Genomic DNA, 24,096 nt, shown 5'->3' with positions numbered 1-24,096 from the left:
ATGATATAATAATACCATATCCCATCATAATACAACAGCTGAAGTAAGGAGGGACATACAGCAGCTCAAAGAAGATGGTATTTCATTGCATCTCAGTAACTTTGGTTATGAAGCATGACAGTGAACATTTCTGGGAACAACTGTAGACTACAAAGTACAGAATCTATAAACATCTGCATTCGGATATGATAACATCTAAAATAGAATTATTTTCTTTTTGCAGTTCGATGCCGTATTGTTAGTTTGGATTCCAAACTAATTCCACAAAATGATGAGGTAAATGAACCAACTTCACTGATATGCATGTTCATTTTGCCATGCTCTTTAATTTTGCCACACATGCTATGAAAGATGAACTTGTCTTAGTAGAATTTCACTTTAAAAGAGCAAGCAACTCCACTCCTGGTTTTAATTACTAAGGAACAGTTATCATTCCTTTGGTTCCTTATAGCAGTGATCTATAAGGCACTTAGTATTCATGTATTTTATTTATTTGACATTTGTTTTCTGGGAAAGTCCAACTGGATGATATTCCATTTTCAGCAAAAGCTGAGAGGGAAAAAAATCCAGATTGACAAAATAAGGTTACAGTTAAAAAATGTTATTACAAGGCCTAATACTGAAGAATACTATTAACTAAGAAAAAATATATATCTTCATTTCATGCAGTGTGAACCTATCAATACATAGTGCAAATATTGGGACTGCTATAACAAGCTGAAGAAGAACATTGTCAGCAGATAAAGTAATTAAATGTTACAGTTCATAGAGATGAAATTAAAAACACCGAGTACACTTTTTTTGGAATAGAGATGACTAGATAATAAAGCCTAGGCAAAAAATATAGTTGTCCTTTGTCAAAGAATGAGATTTTACTAATAACAAAGTGCGCTGGTGGTGGAAGGGGAGAGTCAATAGTTCAGCCTGGGGAAGTACAGAGCAGAGAAAAGTTTTATCTACATAATATTTTAGTAATTGTTTGAAGTCGGACAAGTTAGACATGGATCTCATTTTCTGAGGGATATTATTCCATTTTTCATTGACAGGGCAGGGTTAGAGACGTTGGCCAGATGATTTGTGTGGTTTATAAATGCTAAGAACATGTTGTCCATTAGATTGAAGTAGACTATTAGAGTGATAGGAATGGGGAACAGGAGTAAACACAGGGCAGTCATCAGCTTTTTGAATGATGTTGTGTGTGGAGATAAACTGAATGTAATGTAGGTGCTGAGGCAGCTCAAGCCAGTTTGAAGCCTTAAGTGCGATACAGTGGTGGCTGCGGTACTGATTGTTGCTGCCAAAATTTGTACCCTTATAACAGCAGGCCTCCAGCTTAATTTTTACTGTAGCCTGAAGCTTGGTTAGGATGAGTGCACTATTTAAGAGAGACTGGAGAAGGCAGGTAGTGGCAAAAGTAGCTTTGATGGCATTGCTGAGGAAGTGTTTATGCCCGTAGAGCATTCCTAATTTTTCTTGAGTCTCTTTTGGTTTTATATTATTTTGAACATGCAGGTCAAATTTAAGGTCATCATCTATAATCATTCCAAGAAGGTTTTTTGAGATTGCTTCAGTTTTGTTTTGTTAAGTGGAAATATTTTAACATTTGCTTCATCAGGCATGTCTGATTTGGGAAAAATATCAGTAACTTTGTTTTGTTTTTTTTTAGGGTTGAGTAGTAACTAGGCATTATGCAACCATTTCTCAAATGAGGTAAAAGCTTCTTGCATGATATGGATAGTAAGATCTGGACATAAACTACAACTTCTCAAATTTTCAGCTTCTTAAATAGAACCACTATTTCATATAAAAGCTATATTCATTTTATTCATAGGAGATTGACATTTTACACTAAATTGTTTCTGTTTTTGGAAAAGCATAGAGGTACTACTCTGTGAGGCATAGGTTCATAGGAGGTTGCTAGGCTAATGGCCGTGGGGTTCTTACAAGCCTAGCCAAGAGATTTTCCCCAAAAAAGAAACCTCACTTAGCACCTGTTGCCCCATTAGTGAGGGACACAGGTAGAACCCCTGGGACAAATTTGTGGTTTCACATCCACTCATCAAGGTTATGCTTGAAGAGAGTCAGATAGGTACTGTGTTTGACATGTATGGGATGTCTGTTCCAGAGATGGGGCAGCTTCTGGGAGACAAACCTGTCCCTTCAGCAGGTATTGTTGATATCGCATATTAGAATTAGGGCTTTTGAGTGGGTAATGTGTGAGGAGTTAGACTTACAAATATGGAACATCTCTAGTAGGGCAGGGTCCAATATCTCCTTGTAGGTGAGACACAGGTCACCTCTGAGCAGTCTTTATGATACCGAGTAGAGTGACAATGATTTGAGCCTGTCCACATAGGACATGTGTTTGCGGCCATGGATTTTCTTTATGAGGTATTTCTGTGGCCTTTCATTTGGCGCAGGTGTTTGGAGAGGTACATTACAAAGGGGGCATTATACTCAATTATTGGCCTAATGAGGGAGGAGTACAGAGGTTCATAGGTTCATAGGCTCATAGGTTGGTACTAGGCTATCAGCCCTAAGGCCTATGCAAGCCTAGCCATAACAATTCCCTGGATATTTCTTCCCACAATATTTATTTCCCTGGACCCCTGTTTAGCAGGGCAACTGACATGATCCCTGGGGTGAATTTCCTATCTCCCATCCAATCGTCAATGTTCCTTTTGAAGAGGGCCAAAGAGGTGTTCTGCTTCACATGTATGGCCAGTCTATTCCAGAGTATGAGGAGTCTCTGGGTCAGGAACCTATCCCTCCAACATAAAATAAAACAAATAAGCAGCCCTTACAAGTTTCAAACCCAGGACCCGCACACTGCAGCCAAAGTGATTTACCACTAAGCCATGTCAGAGAGGTAATAACTTAGTTTTTTCTGGATGCAATCCCTTTACTTATGAGATGAACCAAGTAAAAGGCTTTTCTGATGACTGCTGCTACATGATGGTGAAATGTGAGATTGTTGTCAACCTGAGTAACTAGGTCTCTCACCACAGGTTGTGTGCTTATGGGGTTGCCGTTGATGTGGTAATCAGTAAAGGGCTGTGGTTTTGCCGAATGGTATGATAATACATTTTTTGTGTTAACTTAAGGCCGTGACTTTGGCACCAGTCATTTGTTGCTGTGAGACCCTTATGCAGTTATGATAACATCATCTGGGGAGTCAATGACAGCACCAAATTTACAGTCATCTGCAAACTTGGTCAGCCACAGGCCTTTTGTCTTTGCCTAGAGCTCTGAGAAGTAGATGCCAAACAGTAGGGGTCTCAGGACAGATCCCTGCAGAGCACTACTAGTAACAGGTCTGCTTTCAGAGGTAGAGGTGCCTATTTGACCTTGTGGGTCCTATCTGTGAACCAGTTGGCCACCCACCTGATGAGATAGGGATTTACTACAAGTTTTGTTAGCTTTTCAATGATGCTCGAGTGGGGGATTGTGTCAAAGGCCTTGGCCAACTCAAGGTAAGCTGTATGTACTGACCTTCCCTCATGCAGGGCATTGGTGATAGTCTTAAAGAAGTCAAAAAGGTTCAACAGATAAGATCTGCCCTTGAGGAATCCGAAATGGGCGGGGTCAAGTGCTTGGAGATTGCATATGTCCTTGTTTATGAGATCCATTATAATATGCTTCATGGCTTTACAGATCAGAGTTGTCAGGCTAATAGGATTATAGTTTCCAGGGTCAGTAATGGCACCACCTTTGTGCAAGGGGATGGCAATGCCAGTTCTCCACTCTGCTGGAATGAAGCCTGTACATAGGCTGTGGTTGAATAGGGTGCTCAATGGCAAAGCTAGTTCTTGCTGGAGATGGTGCAGAATACACCCTGGGATACTATCAGGGATAGAGGCTGTGTTCTTTGCCTTGTTTAAGGCCTTTAACACTTGATCTATGGTGATGTGAGGTGCTGGGCAAGTATTGGAGATATCATATCAGCCTTTGGGGGGATGGCGGGATAAGTTTATGCTGAACCTATCTGCTATCAGGTCAGCTAAGTCAACAGGATCAGTGTAAGTGGTACCGTTAAGTGGTAATTTCGAACAAAACCTGGGCTTTCGCCATGGAAGTTTCTAACGTAACTGAAGAAGGCTTTGTGGTTTTCCTTGTTTTGGAGGCTAGTTTTAGTTCATAATTGGCTTTGGAGGTTTTCACTAGTGATCTAATTTGCTTGTTGAGGCTGAGGATGGAGTTTTTCCACTTTGGAATTTGTTCCTTTTTACCCTTGGACAACAGTTTCTTGCTTTTGTTGTAAAGCCTGCTGATAGAGGATGTCCACCATACAGGTTTGTGTTTCCTTGAGGAGCAGGTTTTAGTTCTGTTGGGTATGGCTGAATCCATGCAGTTGTACAGGTGCTTGTAAACTGCATTGGTGTACTGTTCAGCATAGTTGTCTGCATCCTCTGAGGGGTGCGTGGTGTGAAGCTATGGATACCCTCCCTTAGGAGGTTGACGTCAGTTTTTGAGAAGGTTTTTTTGCCTAGTTATGACTGGGATAGAAACTTTGAAGGAGATAGACCGAACATTTGATCTCACCATGGAAGAGCGTACTATGATACTGGTGAAGGGGTCACCCATGTTGGTGAGAACCAAGTCCAGAATATTATCTCCCCTTGTGGGGGATGAGACAAACTGGTCTAGTGTGTTAGAATTGATGAAGTCAAGGAGTTATTGGGTGTGTGCATTAGTGCAGGAATAATTCACCCAGTTTATGGTGGGGTAGTTGAAGTCACTGAGCATCTGGTTGTTAGAGGGTACCTTGATGGAGTCAAGAAGGTCTGAGTAGGAGGAGTTAGTGTCCTGAGTCATGGAAGGGACTCTACAGCTGGCTATAACTTGGATGGGTGTCTCTCCAACTGTCAGTTGCACCTGGAGTAATTCCAGTGTATCATGCTGGCAGACCAATCTAGAGGTATGCCTGGCCTTAATGAAGATAGAGACTCCACCACACTTAGTCTTCCCAACCTCATTTTGGGGCCAGAATGTGTGGAATGAGGTATAGCCTGGTAAGGCAGGGGTGCTCTCTGCAGCCCTGAACCAAGTTTCTGTGACTGCACAAACATTCAGTGCATTTTTAGGTTAAGACTATTACCATTAAGCAACATCACCTTCAGTTTGCTTTTTGACAGATCTTTTATGCTGGAAGATTTATCTTTGGGACATAGCCTAAAAAAGGCACAATGGGGGAGGCAAGAGCTTTGACCAGGATCTGGAATCCCAGGTGGGAGAGGTGGAGGCTATCTCTGGCAAAGCATCAAGGCCTGTCAACCATGTCATCCCAGGCAGACAAAATACTGGATCCCCTTGGAAAGACACCAGAAACTAAGCCAATTGTTGAAGTCAATTATTTTTTGTTGGTAATGTGGTATCATTCTTAGTGAAGGTAAGATGCTGCTTAGGGCTAGATTCATACCTGCCTGTAACACATACTCTGAGATCTCAGTCATGTCTCTCTTCATATAGTCCAGGGAGGCATGTCTCAAGTCATTCACACCAACCTGGACAATGACAGAGTCATACTTGTACCTGTTGTGGAGAGACCTAAGTACATGCATGATGCGGCAGATTCTGGCACCTGACGGACAACTCACCATGATCTTCTCCTTGTCTAGCCTGGTGAGGGAGACATTGGTGTGTCTCACAATTGAGTCGCCAATGGCTAGTATGTTTAGTTTATTGTTATGCCTTATGGGCTGCATTGGTTTATTGTTATGCCTTATGGGCTGTATTTGTGAGACACTGGTGTACTGTTTGCTGTATGTAATGTAATGTATTTGATGTTATACGTGGAATATTTGTGGGTGTGTTTTGGAGGTCTCTGCTGTTTAGGTAAGTTTTTATTGAGGACCACTGCATAGGTAGGTATGTGTTGTGCTTGGCTATGTGATGTGGGTGGCGTGGTGTTTGTGCTGACAATCTCCTCTTTGTCAGGAGTACTGATTGTGTCGAGAGAAAGCATGGATTCCAGGTTACTGATTCTAGGAGAAGAGGGCTGTCAGTGAACATGAGGCAGTTGCTACACTGTCTCCATATGCCTATGTCAACCAGGCTGGCAAGAGAAACTGATGGGAATTGTCCAGACATAGCATTCTTAATATTTGACTTATGGAGAGAGGGTTTTGACAAGGGTTTGTCCACAAGAGTGTAGACCACAAAAATCTTCTTAAATGTAAAATTACTGTCCTGAAGCACAAGTGCTAAAATCAAAATTAAGATGCTTAGAGTAGCAGATAAATTTAATCAGGCTACTAACAAGCAGCAATAAATGCAGCAGTATAAAAGCTCTTGAACACTTTAGAGCACACAGCAAAGCAAGATAAGGTAATAAAGTAGGTGAAACACAATTACAGTAAGAGCAGCTGAATAAAGTATAAAAAAATTGTTTTTTGTTAAGTGGAGAGGGAGGAAACAGAAGATAATTCAAGATTAGAAACTAAGCAGGTTGGCCTTCCCAAATACTTTCTTTGTACACTGTAGAGTTGATGAGATGGGGCTTGTAGGAATGTCCAAAATCAAAAGAAGCAAGGGAGTAATCATTCCCAAATAATCGCACTGTACTCAGTTGAGTGAACAAATGAGATGGGGCTGGGAGGAGTGTGCAAAGCAAATTTACAGCAGGGGCAGGTAATTCCAAAGCCACCAAGTTTAAGAATACAACAACACTTGGGTGGGAGAGTGGGAAAAACAAACAAACTACAGAGAGAGACCACCAATATTCAATCGATATTCCATGAAACAAATAAATAAATGCAGTACAGTTTTGTTAACTATCACTGAAACAGAACAAGTGCAAAAAAGTATATTTAATAACTGAAAAAACAACATTAAAAGAAAGCCTGATCTTTCACTTGATTTATTTATTTATTTTAGTTATTTATTGACATTTGTTTACCAGGAAAGTGTGACTGGGTAGAAGCCTATTTTCAGCAGAGTCCTGGGGAGAAAAGTTCCAAATTATTACAAAACATTTTAAGAACAATAATTTTACAGTCTTCAAAATGAAAACAAAAAGTCTGATTATTTAAACAATAATTATAACAAATTAGACATGGTAAAATAGATAGACTGCGGTGGTGGTGCTGTGGTAGCATTGTCGCCTCACAGTATGATGTTGTCCTCTTCAATTCTTAGCTAGAGCGTCTTCTGTGTGGTGACATGTGTGAATGGGTGTACCTTCATTGAAGGTTGTGCATCAGAGCTGGCAACTTGGCAGGTAAAAATCTACTGCCAATCATTAGCGGACCGGAGTTCCGCTGTGGCGACCCCTAACTGGGAAAAGCTGAAAGACACAACAAGACATGGTAAAATAGATACAAAATATATGATAATCATTTAATATTTAGAGAACTTTTTGACAGTTTGTAAAGAAATTAAAGGTAAGTTAGTCTAATACAGATAGGGATTGCAATATTAAGAAAGGTAAAACAGGCGTAGGGTATATTTAGAGAGAAAATAAGGAAAGAGAATTAGATAGCAATAATGAAGTAAGTGAAAAGGGGGAATAAGGAGATATAATGAATGAAAAGGTACTTGTTCATATTTAGGGATATAGTTTATCCTGGTTTTAAGCAAGAACAGAGACAGATTTTAGCTAAGAAGTCTTTCAGAATGGTTTTGAAAGATGAGAGGGAGGGCATAGACCTGATGGATACGGGTAATGTGTTCTAGGCCTTAGCAACGTTGTATGAGTACAGATAATACCCAGCAAATTTTCTGGGTTTGCAGACTGACAGGAGTTTTGGTCACTGAATCACAATGACTGACTGGGAACATACTTGTGCAGAATGTTTTTTAGTTCTGGACAGGCAGAGGGATGCTGGATAATTGTATATGTGTTAAGATGCTGTTATTATATAAGCCCATTTATCAGTTTTCAGTACTTTTTTGTATTACATCAGACCTGTTAGTAATGCATTTTATTCAGGATATATTTTACTGATGCATTGCTTTGCTTAGAAAGTATTCTTTTCATGATTATTGGACATTATCATATGTGAAGATAACATCTATGATATAACTTTTCTTTCAGTATATGTTAGTTGATGTGGCAGTTCTAGCCAGTTTTGGCTTTTAGTACTATATAGTGATGAGTTCTGAAAGGGGTATGTACTGAAAATTTAGGAAATTTGTTATAACATTCCTTAAGTTTTAATTTTTGTGAAGCCTGGAGGTTAATAATGATAGGAGCAACATAAAGAAAAGTGGGGAAGAGATAAGTATTAACAAGTGGTTTTAGTTGTGCTGGTAAAAAAGTGTTCGGCTCTGTAAATCATCCCTAGTTTATGCTGAGTTTTTCATATGGAAGTTTGTATATCCTGGTCAAATGTAAGATTATCATCCACCATCTCCCCTAATACTTTGGTATGAGACGTGACTTCAAGGGTTGTATTATCAAGAGAGAGGACTTTAAATTTTGTTTTTTAATGAGAGAGAGGGATTTGGAGAAAAAAGTAGTAGTCTGGTCTTTTTTGGATTGAGCTTGAGTTGTGAGTTATGAAGCTATGCTTCAGTAGCTGTTAAAACCTTCTAAGTAATTTATTGGAGGTGTACTATGTTGTCAGATGTGCAAATGAGAGTGGAATACTTTACTTATTGCATTAGGGTAGTCTGTTTTGTGGATGCATAAAGGATGTTGGTGAAAATGTTAAAGAGGAGGGGACCAAGGATAGAGCCTTGTGGTACACCAGTGGTGACTGGGAGGTGAGGAGAGAGTTTGGAGTACCATTTTACTGACTGATTCGGATGGGACAGGAAGCTTTTGAACCACAGAACGGTAGACTGAGAGAGAACTAGTGAGGACATTTTAAGTAGAAGTTTGCTTTGACAAACTGTGTCAAAGGCTTCTTACAACTTTAGATATGAGACCAATTTGCCATTATCTCTAGCTTTATTGATGATATCTACATAGGTTAGAAGGGCATTGTTAGTACTATGGGAAGGACTGCAGTCATGTTGTGTAGGAAACAGAAGTTCTTCTAGCAGGAGATAGTCTAGAAATTGTTTTTGTATACAGTTTCATTGGGGGAGATCTAAAGTTATTAATGTCTGCTGAATTTCATCCTTTTTGCAGAGGGATACTGTGTTTTTTTTTTTTCAAGAGAGAGGGAGCATAGGTTTTGGATTTACTTATTTATAAGGAATGAGACAGGATAAGCAATGCTATTGGCTGATATTTTTAGGTACTCGCTAGGAAGGTCATCAGCTGAAGAACAGCATAGTTTAAGTTTGTTTAAGAATAGTTTTATATAGGATGTGGGCACAGGTTTGAAGGTGAAAGTGGATGTGGTGATATGTGCCTGTTGGGAAGGGCTGGGATTAGATGTTGAGGAATTCTAGGTTAGAGATGCTATATTATCTATAAAATAAGAGGTGAACTCTATTGAAGTTTTGAATGGTGAATTATCAGGAGAGGGGTTGGATTGAATTTTTGACAGATGCAAGATTTCTTTAATGGATGTCCAAAATTTTTAGGGTACTGTTTCGTATTATTTTGAAAGTAATTATAGTATAGTTTTTGTCTTTGTTTATTTTCTTTTTAATGCCATTGTGAAGATTTAAACGTTTTCGAAATGTTGAGGTAATTTATATTATTGCCATTCTTTCCATGCTTTTTCTTTATCCTGCATTAGCTTTCCAATCTCTTTGGACAGCCAAATTGCATTATTTGTTTTCATTCTCTTCCATCTAGAAGGTGCAAGGATGTTTAGAATATTAAGAAAAGTTGTACTGAATTCAATTACAGCATTGTCTAAGGGGATGATTTTTATGAAGCTCCAATTAATGGATGATCGTGTAGTAATGGACTTTTCTGGTTAAACCTGTTAAGGTTATGTGTTGTTTTATAAATATGCCATTTAACTGGATATGTGAGATGTCCAGACATATAGACTGGGAGATGATCACTGCAAGAGTCTGACATTGTACCTGTATTTGCTAGGGTCTGATTCTAGGATCCAGTCTAATAGAGAATGTGATGTCTTGCTATAATGTGTAGGGCTATTAGTTAGTTGTGTGAAACCATATAAGGTCATGTTAAATGTTGGAGAGTTAGACCAACTGACATTCACATCACCTAGTAATATTTTTTGTCTTGTGGAAGTGCTATGGATATCCACTATAGGATATCTCCAGTATACCTTTGCTGTTGCCAGGAGGGAAATCAAGGACATTAATACATGTTGGTATACAATTGGTTATTTTGAGGAAAGCAGTAAAAAGCTCTGCTGAACAAAGTTTGGTGTTGGTTTGCTGTGAGGGGAAATGTGGTAGGTACCGGGAAATAGTAAAGCAATACCACCACCTTTCCTCTTTATACAGTCATTATGGATGATATTACAGCCAGGAGATATAACTTCAGAGTAATTTATGCTGGGTTTAAGCCAAGTTTCAGTTACAGCAAAAACATCAGGCTTATATTAAGTAATCTAGGCATGTAGTTCAGCAGTTTTATACTTCTAACATTTATTGCAGCAAAAAATAGATCCCCAGGGTTGGGGATTGGCTGTTGTTGGGTTACAAAAGTGGGTGGGAGAGAATTATCTTTGTGTTCATTGTGATAGCTGGGGCCAGGATTAGAGGGTATATCTCCTGCTAGAAGTATTTTAATTCACAAAACATTCTTGCCCATTTAACAGTTTTCAGTACTTTTTTGTATTACATCAGACCTGTTAGTAATGCATTTTATTCAGGACATGTTTTACTGATGTATTGCTTTGCTTAGAAAGTGTTCTTTTCATGAGTATTGGACATTATCATATGTGAAAATAACATTTACGATATAACTCTTTTTTTCAGTATCCATTGATTGAGTTAAAGGTGAGTGCAATTTTTTATAAAATAAATCTGCTTGCTTGTATAGTGGCCTTATTGTAGTAAAATATGTAAAATAACTTTTTACTTGGTAATTGGATCCTCCTCTTTGAGTGTTTGTCTAACTGTAACCCCATCAGCAATTACTTTTTTTTTCTGAAACCTTTTCTTACTTTTCTATTTCTTTGATCTTCCCCCTTCAATCTCATCTTAAGTCACCAATCAAGAAGAGATAAAATAAACAATCAATCAAAAAACAAAAACAAAAAAACATATAAATAAACAAACATTGGTGTGGGCTCTAAATCAGGGACAGTTTATAAACAATGGCATTTTACAATTAGAAAATGATTGGATGTAATGATTTCTACTGATATCCATTTATCTGTAAAGTGTAATGTCTGTATGAAATGATTTCTATTAATATTAATTATGTGTATGATGTCAAAGAGTGATGATAGTGTTTAAGTGTTTGTAAAAAAATCAGTTTTATGATGAACTTACTAATTGTCAAAGATAAAATCCAAGACATCTCTGAAAAATCAAGGATTGCTGAAAGATATCCCCTTCTTCTCCAATATGACTTTGTTTCAGTCATGATGGCCTTGTATTATGACACAACAGATTAGGCAGTAAGATAGTGCACATAGCTACAGAGGCTGTCATATTCATTTTACTTAAACGACTGAAAAAGCAATATGAAAGCCAATACAGCAGAGAAAAGCAGGAATGGCATCCTATGGAAACTGCAGTTTAGCAATAGAATAAGCTTACCTAATTTGTACTTTTCAAGGTGCAGCTATTTACAGCTACGGCAAAATGCATATCTTCTATATCTTAATAAACAGTTATAAGCTAACCCATATGACAAATGGAGAATTTCAGTACAAATTCAAGGTAATAAATAGTACACTATGAAAGAACTTCCACCAATGTTAATATATGTGTAAATCAGTATATTTTTTTCATTTTGGATGCAGAGTGATTCTTTCATTGTCTGTTTTGGGCAAAGCAGCTTCTATCAAATTAAAACTGTGGTTGCTATGCTACTAAGTATGTTTTTTTTCCAATGGATGCAAGTGGGTGGACCAAAGACTCCATCCACCAGACGTCTGCCCACACATTTTCTCCAAATACATTATGTTTTTGAGTGTATATATCACAACTAGCATACAACAAACTCCTTACAATGCCCCCCCCAACAACAAATTTAGTGGAATCTAACTTATTGTCAGAAAAGCACAAATTCAACATATGGTTTTGGCCTGTTGTCTGATTCTTGTTTGTTTATACTAAGTAATATGGTAAGGCAGGCTTCATTTCTTGTGAATATAAAACTTACATGACATCAAAAGCAAGGCAAGAAGCAGTGTGCTACAGCCTGAAATGTCACAGAGATGGATTTTGTGTGAGAACATGTTAACTTAAACTAAGAGCAACCACTGGATGGAATACAAAGAAAGGAAACAAGAATAGCCGTTCTTGAGAATGTTTCCATCTGCAGACTTAGAATGTGCCCTGCTAATTTTAACCTGTAGGCCACTTGTTAACAGTGTTGTACTATAAGTAAATAAAATGTGCAGTTAACATTCTGATACCATAAACAAAATGTGCAGATTTTACTTCACACTGTAGCAGGTGGGAGGAGAACAGCATGTTAGTGACTAAAGCATAATGTATCTGAAGTTCTGAAACAGACTTTTTCCCTCATTAACAGGTTAACAAATTTATAATATCTTATCAATGCCCACACTTGCATGGTCTTACTGCAGCCTAGATCCTACACTCACATTAAAACACCCCCAAAATTATTCCAGCTCTAGAAAATTACTGTAAAATTGTACTACAAAAAGGATAATCCCTAAAGGTATATCCTAACATATTTGAATCTACAAAACTAACATAATTAAGTAGAAATATTAAAAATAAGCCGTTATACCTGCCTAACTGCTCTAAAACAGACTAGTACAACTTAGGGAATGCAATAGCCCCGCTCCGTTCACCCTCGCTATGTTTGGGCTCTCTGCGCTGTCCTCCCTGCCTCCAATTCCCACCCTTCCCCACTACCTCTAGATTTCTAGCCACTTAGCCACTCCCACACCTACTAGTTCATATTACCTTCCTGCTAAGTTAATTATTCCCAACCCCACTCACTCTACCTTCTTTGTATTGGCACTTATCACCTTCTGGCTGCCTCCTTCCTCTTCCAATATAGTAACCTAATCACACTATCTTTTGATATTGCATTTCCAGATGCACAGTTCCTCATCTCTCTAGATAATGTTGCACTCCTTTCTACTACCTATCCTATTGGCCCCATGAAATCCAACCTCTCACAGGACTTCAAGTCCCAAAGGCCCACACTAGCACCCCCAGATGTCAAATATCCCACCTTCAAACATACCCATAGTACCAGGACATATCTAACATCATGCTCACACTCACTACACACTAACACCAGGAAAATTAGCTCTAGAACCAAATACTACTATAAACTTGTAGATAAATTCCTGAAACTGTTCTCCAAGCTTAGACCTAGCCTATTACTTGATGTGGATATGCACCATAACCCTGGGCCTGCCAACTCAGGCATATACTCTCCCTCTACCTGTAACCTAAGCTTCAAGGCTACAATTTCCAGGCCACTTAACTCTCTCCTATCCTGTCATCTTAATATCAGAAGCATCAATAACAAGGTGCATGAACTTCATGCACTCCTTGCTGATCACTCCCCTGAGATTCTCTGTCTATCTGAGACATGGTTAAAACCTACCATCACTGACAATGAAGTCTTACCTCCTGGGTATAACATACACAGGTTGGACCGTGCTTCCAGAAAGTGGGGTGGGGTAGTCATACTCTACAAATCTGAGTTGAATGTAACCACAGATGTAATACAACCACCTCAGATTAACAACTTAGAGATTCTAGCCACCAAACTGCAACTTAACAAAAGTAAATGCATTTATATCTTCTGCATGTATATTCCCCAAGGTAACAATATAGCTACACTTGAAGACAACTTACACTAAATATCTAGTCACTACCCTCAAGAAACCCTACTTCTCGGAGACTTTAATATAGAGTGGGCCACCTGTTCTTCAGAATCCCCTACCATCCATATTAACCTGCACTCATTTACACAAATCATTAACACCCCTACTGGGATAGATAAACCCAACCAAAAATATATATATACTCGATTGGGTACTCATTAATAGTCACCCCAACCTGTATACCTCTGGTACCCTCCCTGATAGTCTAAGTGATTGCCATCTCACATATATATAATCAAGCACAACGCTATCAATCCCCAACAACCCTAAATAAGAAATGTCAGAAATAACAAAAATTTTGACTCAGCCAAATTCCAACAAGAATTAAAATCTTGTAATTGGTCTATCCTAAAACTTCTCCCCTTAGAGGAAGCAGTCCTGTATTTTAACAAAAATTCCTTGAAATCCTTGACTTTCAAGAGAACTAAGGCAAAATCTGTGCCTTGGCTTTCAAAAGAGACTAGACTCAAAATTAATCTTAGAAATAAAGCCTGGGCTTTATGGCGATCTACTAAACTCCCTCATGATCAAATTAAATACAGGCAACTTAGGAATGAGACTAAAAAACTCATAATTACTATACAAAAATCAATACTACTGCAAATTGCAGACAGAAAATCAAGATAACCCTTAGAAGTTCTGGGCAGGGTTGAATAATCTACTACACCCTGGTCAAACTACTACCTCCGTCCCAGCTGCCACTACTGATAAACCCCCAGAAGCAGTCTCTGATAGTTGTAACTGATTCTTTACTGAGACAATTCAAGCCCTAGCCAGTCAACTACCTCTTTGCTCCCATAACCCAGAAAGTACCACCCCTAGAAACCTACCCTTATTTAGCTTTCAAACAGTTGCCATGCCACTTATCTGCACCCTAATCAGAAAACTAAAACCCACCACACTCTTGGCTGACCATCTTCCAGCTGAATACCTACAGAAATCAGCTGATGCCATTGCCTACCCGGTATCATTACTTATCAATCGAACCATAGTAGAAGCAAAATTTCCCACTATCTGAAAAATATCCTATGTAATCCCTCTTCATAAAGGAGGTAGTTCTACTGAACTCTCCAACTATAGGCTTATAGCTATACTCTCTCCTCTAGCAAAGATAATGGAAAAATGTATTCGGAAACAGTTCTTGGAACACCTAATCCATAACCACCTCATGGCAGATACCCAGCATGGTTTTAGACCTCACCATAGTACTACCTCAGCCCTACTAGTCTTTTCCAATACTATAAACCTTAATCGTAACAATAACCATATTTCTTCAGCTCTTTTTTTTGGATCTTTCCAAAGCTTTTGATATGGTTGATCACCAACTATTAATCCACACCCTGCAAACACTTTGTCTAGAACCCAAAGTCTTTCAGTCATTTAATTCCTACTTAAGTGGTAGACAGCAGGCTGTACTTTGGCAGAGCAGACTCTCTACCCTACTATCTAACACCCTGGGAGTACCAAAAGGTTCTATACTAGGGCCCCTGTTATTTTCCACCTTCATCAACAATTTGAAAACTGTCATACCTAAAGTCAGCTGTATCCAATATGCAGATGACTCTACTCTGATTTTCTCAGCAACATCCCCTACAAAGTTACAGTTAGCTACCCAGACCACCTTTAACACAATAGAAAATTGGCTTGCCAAATGACGCCTGATACTGAATCCTAAAAAATCTAAAATGCTGTTATCCGTACCTACACAAATGTCTAGTGCCATTAACTTTACAATTAAAGCAAAATATGGCACAATAATCTCCCCTGACCTCTCTACTAAACTATTAGGTGTCATTATAGATAACAATTTAAAATTCGATCTACATGTTAACCAATTGATCAAAACCATCAATAAAAAACTAGGATCACTGTACAGAACAAAAGACTTCCTGACTGCCCCAGCCAAAGTTGCCATTGCTCGATCTCACCTTCTATCTAATCTTCTGTATGCATCCCCTCTTCTCTGTAATACTAACAAGACTGTCCTGAACAAACTCACTATCTGTTACAATCACATTGCCAGTTTTGCCATTGGGCTGCCTTTTAGGACACATCATTGCATCAATCTAATCCAGCTTGGATGGCTTGAACTACCCAGTCTAATCTTATATAACCAACTGGTTATGGCCCACAGAATGATATACAACCCTGAAAACACCCCTGCACTCAAAAATCTGGTCCACCTATATAATAACCCTAGAGCACTGTGATCCTCCAACAGACTCCTTATCCGGATATGTAAAACTAATAGCCGGCGACTATCTCTTTACAAACTTTGTAGGTAGATCATGGAACTCTCTACCACTTGGTATTACCTTACTCTCTTCTCTAGGTCAGTTCAAAACTTAGCTGAAACACTACCTGGGATCAAACTGGACATGCTATTGTATGAAGCCTGGTCAATCTTTTTTCCAGATTGTGCACAGCTGCTATGTAGCCTATCATGTACTGCAACTTTCAGATTTTACATGCTGAACAACTGTACCTAAGGAACTATTATAATGACCGTTCATCGAATTAATGTAAAAATTCTGTATGTAATTTGTATGGCTTGCCTCTAATATCTGTAAGTATTTTATTTGCAATTTGTAACATGTGACATGCTGTTAGATTTTTTTTTTTCTTGGAGCTTTTCTCCTGGCCTCTGCTGAAAATGGACATATATCCAGTCGGACTATCCCGGTCAACAAATGTAAAATAAATAAAAATAAAAATAAACATTGAATTCACCATTCCTGTGATGCAATAATTATACTGTCTGTGTTGATGATAAGTTTTTTCACTATCAGCTGACATCAGAAGAATGTTCCATATGAATTATGTCAAGAGACCAGGACAGTTATCTGTTTTCATGAATGACTCTGAGTAAAACTGTTCATGATAATGTTTAAGAGACATTCACCCCATACAATGTGCTTGCAACTTGCACAGCATTTTGCTATTATTTTTTTAAGTCTGGTGGGAGTTGCTATTACAGTATAGATCATAGGGCTTACCTTTAAGTCCCTGTATTCTAAGAGTAAGATTTTTATTCACATTGTCAATGTTTAGTCAGATTTTGTCAATTTCATTGACAATAGGCATAAGGCTCAATTACATTTGTGTCATTGTTGTCATCATATTAATGAATGTCAGGAACCAGATATCAAGGTTTTACTAATGTCCGGAAAGCATCCAGTTTGGGTATATGAGGTTTACATCTTTGCTTGCAGATGATGTTGTCCTTTTAGACTTAAAAGTCTGTAATCTCAAATTTGCAGTGGATGGTTTTATCTGAGTATGAAGAGATGGGATGGAAATCAACAGTTCCTAGTCTGAGATCATGATTTCGCCACAGACAAAACAAAGCATTAGTCTCTGCAGGTAACAAATGAGCACCTATGTTGAAGGAGGAATTTGAGTATCTGAGTCTTGTGCACAAACAAAGGCACAATGGAGGTGTAAAAGATCAGGCATGTGATCCATGGATGGCTGCAGGGCAATGCTGAAGGCCTTGTAGCAGGATGTGGTGAAGAGGTAAGAACTCACCCATATGACAAGGCTCTCAATTCACTGGTAGGTGCTCAGTCATCCCTCACTCACCTATGATCATGGGTTTTGGTTAGTCATCAAAAGCATGAGATCACATGTGCAACTGATGGAAATATGCTTTCTTTAGAAGATAACTAGGCTAACTCTCTGACAGAGTGAGACGTTCAGCAGCCCAAATGATCCTGCAGTCCTTCCACTGCACCTCTGAGATGTCTCATTTTGGTAGTTTCTGCACATTGTGAAGCTGTACCATGACTGCACCCCCCCCGGATGGAGGATTCAATGAATATCTAAGGAATGTTTTAAGGATCTCAAGGAATGAGCTAGAGGTTGCCATCAGAAGTAGGGAAGTTCAGTTTATCCTGCTCAAACCTTTCCTTGATTTCATTGCCATCACTGCCTTTTTTATCTCCTCTATCATGATTTTTGCATTCAGCAGGATAAGCAGTGTAGAAAACAGACATTATGTTCAATGATCATAGGACCATATGGAACACAAGGCAACTGAGTCACAAGAATATTTACATCTTGCATTTCCGAATCTCGTATTGTAAGGACAGCAAAGCAGCGAGGTCCTGGGATAAATGCATAGGTAACCATCCAATCATTCAGGTATGGTATCAATAATGCTAGAGTGTCACTTTTTTAACTTGCAGGGGAAGTGTGTTCCTGAGGTGAGATAAGTATTAGTACCTACCTATGAATCTATATCAAACAAAGCTCCTCATTAGCACTCTTCAAGAAAAATCTTGATGATTGAATGGGTGATAGGAAATTCACCCCGGGGTCACTTCTGTGGCTCTGCTTGACAGGGGCACAGGAAAATAATTTTCTTGGGTGGCAAAAGCTAGGGTATCATTTGGCTAGGATTATATAGGCCCTAGGGCCAATAGCCTAGTACCTACCTATGAACCTATGAACCTATTGTAGAGTGTCACTTTTTTTTAACTTGCAGGGGAAGTGTGTTCCTGAGATGAAATAAGTATTGCATAAATTTTTTTTCTCCCCAGTACATTTTGGTATAAAGACACCAAACCACCAGTAAGTCAGAAAACCACAAACTGAAGAAAACCAGACCAGAAGGCAGGAGATGTGAATACTCCAGTGGGGTACAAAAAAATGTAAAATCCAATATTCTAAGTCCATTTATCTGTGAAAAACACACTTTATTTAGTCAAAACACATATAAAATTACAATTTTTGTTTCTACCATAAGAAACTTCTTCAGACAATTTAAATGATCTTTTACATTTTTTTGTACCCCACTGAAGTATTCACATTTCCTGCCTTCCAGTCTGGTTTTCTACATTTTTGTAGAGAATGATACTCCTAGTTCTGGTATTACTGGAGTTATATGACTTTTGTCTGTAAGCATGTATGAAACTATATACAGTATGTCTGGACAGAAATTGAACTCACTTCTGACTGAGTAAAAAGTTAGTTCTATGACTTGGAAAACCAAAGTCATAAACTAAATGATGGCAGCTTGAGAATGCAGAAAGTAAAGTAATAATCATTGGGAGGAGTAACAAATGAAAATAGTCTACGGTTTGCAGAAAGTTGCAGCAGCAGCAACAAATGAAGAAAAGGATGTATCACTTGAAGACAAACAAGTCATGATAGAAAACAGCAAAGTATCAAAGTGGAATGCTGGAATGCACAAGAAGAGGTAGGGTCTACTACAAGTGCTCAAATCCCAGCTGTGCGAAGACCAGCATCTTAGTCCAGGGAGTCGAGCATCATGTGGTTTGCACAGGCTGCATCCAGCACTTGAACTTGAACAATGAGTTTGTGCAAAGCTTCATCAGCTATATGGAGAGAGTGGAGCTGTTACACCATCCCTGAACTTATTATTCAAGTTCTGGCAAGGGAAGGGCAACAGCCATGAGAAAGGAGTTGTAGCGTAGCTTAGGTTTTAAAGCAGTGACCATGATGGGGATTTAAGTTTAGGGAGTGTCAGGGGGGTCTTACATTTAGTGAGTGACTGGGTAGTTTATGTATAGGGACGCGGAGTTGAGTTTTAAGTACAGGGTGCAGGAAGGAATTTTTAGGTTTGAGGAGTGATCCAAGAGTTTAGGATTAGGGATGGAGGTTTGGGTTTTAGGTTTATGGAGCAATCAGAAACTTTAGATGTATTGAGTGGGAGTCGAGTTTTAACTTTAGGGATTTGTCAGACACTATAGGTTTAGAGAGGGAGAGTGTTGTTTTAGGTTCAGAGAGCAATTAGTCACTTTAACTTAAGGGAAATGGAACAGAGTTTTAGGGTTTGGGATAGGGAGCTAGGACCCAGGTTAAGGTTAAAGATCAACTAGAAATTTTAGGGAAAGAATTACATTTACATTGGGCTATACAGTTTATTAGAGTCAGTAGTGGGAATGGTAGGTAATTCAGTAGGACTGAGGTAGTGGATGTTAGGGTACATGCCATTTAGAGGAAGCTGCTGACATGTAAGCAGTTGTATTACATCTGAACCGAAAGATAAGAAAAAAAAACTAAAAGACATTATTAATTGGTTTCATTTCTCCAACTTTTTTAAGTTTTAAATACCATGACAGAAATGGACCCCATTATTAAGTCAGGGTGAGGTTAACATTCATGAAATTAGTATTGTTTCAATCTTTGATGTTAGCAAAGCAAGCTCTTTGCAGCACCTGCTATGTTCCCAGAACTGATGCCTCTGTAATTCATATGGAATTACATGTACTGGTAGTATATCTAAGTATGTATTTAACATTTGTTTACTGGGAAAGTCTGACTGGAACCGAGCCCATTTTCAGTGGATGCACAGGGAGAAACCCTCCAGATGCATGTCTAACCGGAGCACCTGGAGGAAACCCACACAGATACAGGGAGGACATGCAGACTCCACACAGAAGGCACCCCAGCTGAGAACTGAACTAGAGAATCTCTTGCTGTGAGGTGACAACACTAACTGCTGCACCACTGCACCGCCCGTATGAGTGCATATTATTTTTTATTAGTCAGTCCTACTACTATTGGAACTATCTGGGTATTTATCCTGGTATTTTATAACTTTCTGTCTCTCTCTATGTAAGACTCTGTTTGGAACTGGTGAGGTTAGCACATATATATATATATATATATATATATATATATATATATATATATACACACACACACACACACACACACACACACACACACACACACACACACACACACACACACCTCCTTCAGAACAATTAATATATAATATTGGCATAAATTTTATATGTCATTTGATAAGCATGTTGCATTGTACTTGTTTACCTGTCCAAATGATTCAGTACCTTTTGAGAGCAGTCATTTACCCCAAAACTGTAAGTTAGAACAGCAAGACCAAATTGATTTATAACTTGGAATTTATTCCTACACGTCAAGGCAGTTATCAGTATTAGTTATCTAAAGTTTCTTTGCTGAGTTTCATTTGCATTTGTTCATGTTTTATTGCTGATGCTTGATTGTTTCCAAGTATGTATAAACCCCTTCCTTTCCTTTACATTACACTCCTGCCTCAGACCGATATTTTCTTGGTATTGTAACTTTCGTTGTAAACATTGCTTTAGCACTTCTACAAAGACCAAATTACATGTTATATCATCTGAGAAAGTTTTAACAACTTCCTGATGTGCTTTCAACTCCTCATTTGATGAGTTATACAGTTTTAAGTCATCCACAAAAAGTAGATGAGAGATCTTTAAACAAGGTTGTTTTCTGGGATCCAAACTGTAATCAAGGCTTAATCTATTAAGTTGTTGTTGTTGTGTCTTTCGGCTTATAAGAGTTTAATAGCTTAAGGACAAGACAAAACAGCACCAGTGACAGAGAATCACCCTGGAATATCCCGATTTGAATTTTTATCCCTAGGATAATAATTGGACCTTTGTCATGGCTTAACTCCAAAGTGGGTAGTTTTATTTCATAAAACAAAGAGATTAAGTGCTTTACATTACATTACAAATTGCCCTTTCCTGCAAAACTGGAACAATGGAAATACTTTCATTTAAACCTGGGAGAAACATTGCTCCTGTTCTAAATTGCCATTGTGTTTCTTTTTTCTTTAACAGGTTCTTCCTGTCACCGCCCCTAGGATTTGATTTCACCTGCTCTACAATTCCAAATGTAAATGTAATAAAAGAGTGACAAACTTCAGAATGTTTATATAATGCACTAGTTGTTTTTTTTTTATTTTTGATGTCATTAATATGCTCATGCACCCTGTTTTTAAGTGTCTGCTCTGTCTTTCCCAAATAGTTTTGCAGGAAAGGGCAAATAAGAAATAAATAATATACTGAAAACAAGTGATGAAATCTGAATGTACACATTAGATTTTTTTAAAACATGTTTTAGTAAACATATGTTTCAAGTTGAAAGTGTGGAATACAAATTAGTAATTTAACTTAATGAGCGAATGAGTAGTGCAGCGTTAGTCGATTAACTAGTTAATTGATTTATGTTTGTGATTGGTTAGTGACTCTTATTTAATGAAGTAGTTTTTGTAATGTAATGTATTCTGATGAAGGCTACACTGTGCATAGCCGAAAGCGCTTAACCACTTTGTTTTATGAAATAAAACTACCCATTTTGGACTACAGCCTGGCTACAACTATTTTACAAGTTATTTTGTTCCTGGGTGTATTAGATTTTAGTTAATTCCAAAGTGGTTTGCCACTGTTTCATACTCACTTTAATGTAATTGATTAATGTGGGGTTCATCTTGTACATCTGTAAGAATTCCTTTATCCATGAATGTGGAATACGATCTAATGATTTTTTTGTAATCTATCCACATCATCCTTAGATTCTTCCCCTTTTTAGAATTCTCCATTATGGCTTTATTTAACAAAAAAGGGTCATTTGTTTCATATGGCTTTTATTAGACATCCTTTCTTTTTCTTTTTTGCTATAATTGAAAGCAGGATTGTGTACTTTTTTTATCCTGGCACCTGCACACCCAGCTGGCTTCAAGCAGATTCCTACACTTTCAAAGTGAAAACATTTTTTTTAAATGAAACCTGAGCAGGTTAGGGCTCTGTGCACGGCAAAACTATAGCAACTTTGGGAGCAGCTTGCTACATTTTAAAAAAGAACAGCTTTTTTTTACAATAAAATTTGAGCACCGTAGCTCCTTTTTCAGAGTATAAACAGTAACGACTGATTACAACATTTTTTGTTTTTTGCTCTTCATTTGAAAAACAGAGGGGTGAGGCACTAGTTCAGGGTGCTGGCACAGAGCACCGATTGTATGCTTCTATGTATCTATAGCTATATCTATATATATATCTATATATATCTATATATATATATATATATATATATATATATATATATATATATATATATATGTGTGTGTGTGTGTGTGTATGTATATATCTATATTTATATATATGCATGTGTGTGTGTGTGTATATATATATATATATATATATATATATATATATATATATATATATATATGGGTTCACTTTATAATCTTGAAATAGTAAATCTGGAGACCATAAAGTCGAAAGCCCATTATAGCAAAAACCCCAGAAGCACGAAATTCATAATCTCGAAGTTCAGCGATGTTGAATTAGCAGTTCTGGTGTGGCGTTGTGTTAATGGATAGCTGGAGATTCAGGTAAGTGTTATGCTCTAAGGGTTTCGGTTAGGGACTTTAGTGTGCATCAGTGTGTTTTGTTACTGTGATGTATGTGTGCGAGGGGGAATGTAGCTTGTATGATGGTGTTTTCATGTGTTTGTCTGTGTAGTGTACCTTGGAATTAGTATATTTAAGTAGGGTGTGTGTGGTGGGAGCAGCCCACCACATGAGGGCTACAGGGGGGATTGTCCCCCCTGCTTGTATGTAGTGTAGGTTTATGTGTGGGGAGGAAGGTGTATGTATGTGTATGTGTGTGGCGTATGGTTAGTATAGAAGTCCCCTTTTTGAATTTTGCACTTTTGGGGTTTCGATCTTTTGGGAGTTTGGCTTTTTGGTCACAAGATTATAAACTGAACCCATACATATATATATATATATATATATATATATATATATATATATAATATATATATATATATAATATATATATATATATATATATATATATATATATATATATATATATATATATATATATATATATATATATATATATATATATATATATATATATATATATATATATATATATATATATATATATATATATATATATATATATATATACACACACACACACACACACACACACACACACACACACACACACACACACACACACACACACACACATACACATAGGTACAAGGCACTAGATCAGCTGTGCACCTGCACATCTACACCAGCACACAGAATTCCAACATGAAAATGTCAAAACTAGAAATACTGAGATGTTCTGTGCATGCTCCATTATTACCCTAGAGTGCTGCAAACCATCTACACTCCTTACTAATTACATATGCTAACTTTGTGTTAGCACATTCCATAGGGAAAGGGAAAATTCCCCTCAACCCTAAAATTGCCAATTTCACACACCTGTCAACCATCTTTATGTGTCAATGAAATGGTGCTGACCAAACAAGTGTCAATGTAGGTGCACAGTCGATCCAGTGCCTTACTTCTATATAGATAGATAAATATCTATATATTTATTTATCTATACAAATATATATATATATATATATATATATATATATATATATATATATATAT

The 24,096-nt window shown here is 37.7% G+C and overlaps 1 protein-coding gene across 1 annotated transcript in view; it reads left to right on the top strand.

Annotated features, from left to right (window-relative positions):
* The window catches only part of LOC122808188 (alpha-2-macroglobulin-like protein 1), a 452,973-nt gene that overhangs the window by 70,360 nt on the left and 358,517 nt on the right, over positions 1 to 24,096 (top strand). The window contains exons 4-5 of the mRNA XM_044079156.1: positions 224 to 276; positions 10,801 to 10,821. Coding sequence (XP_043935091.1) covers positions 224 to 276; positions 10,801 to 10,821 — 74 coding nt within the window. The remainder of the gene's footprint in view (positions 1 to 223; positions 277 to 10,800; positions 10,822 to 24,096) is intronic.

Source organism: Protopterus annectens, chromosome 8.part0 (assembly GCF_019279795.1).
Source record: "Protopterus annectens isolate FY-2018-M chromosome 8.part0, PAN1.0, whole genome shotgun sequence".
NCBI classification, from domain to species: domain Eukaryota; kingdom Metazoa; phylum Chordata; order Ceratodontiformes; family Protopteridae; genus Protopterus; species Protopterus annectens.
This window is presented reverse-complemented; position numbering and strand designations above follow the sequence as displayed.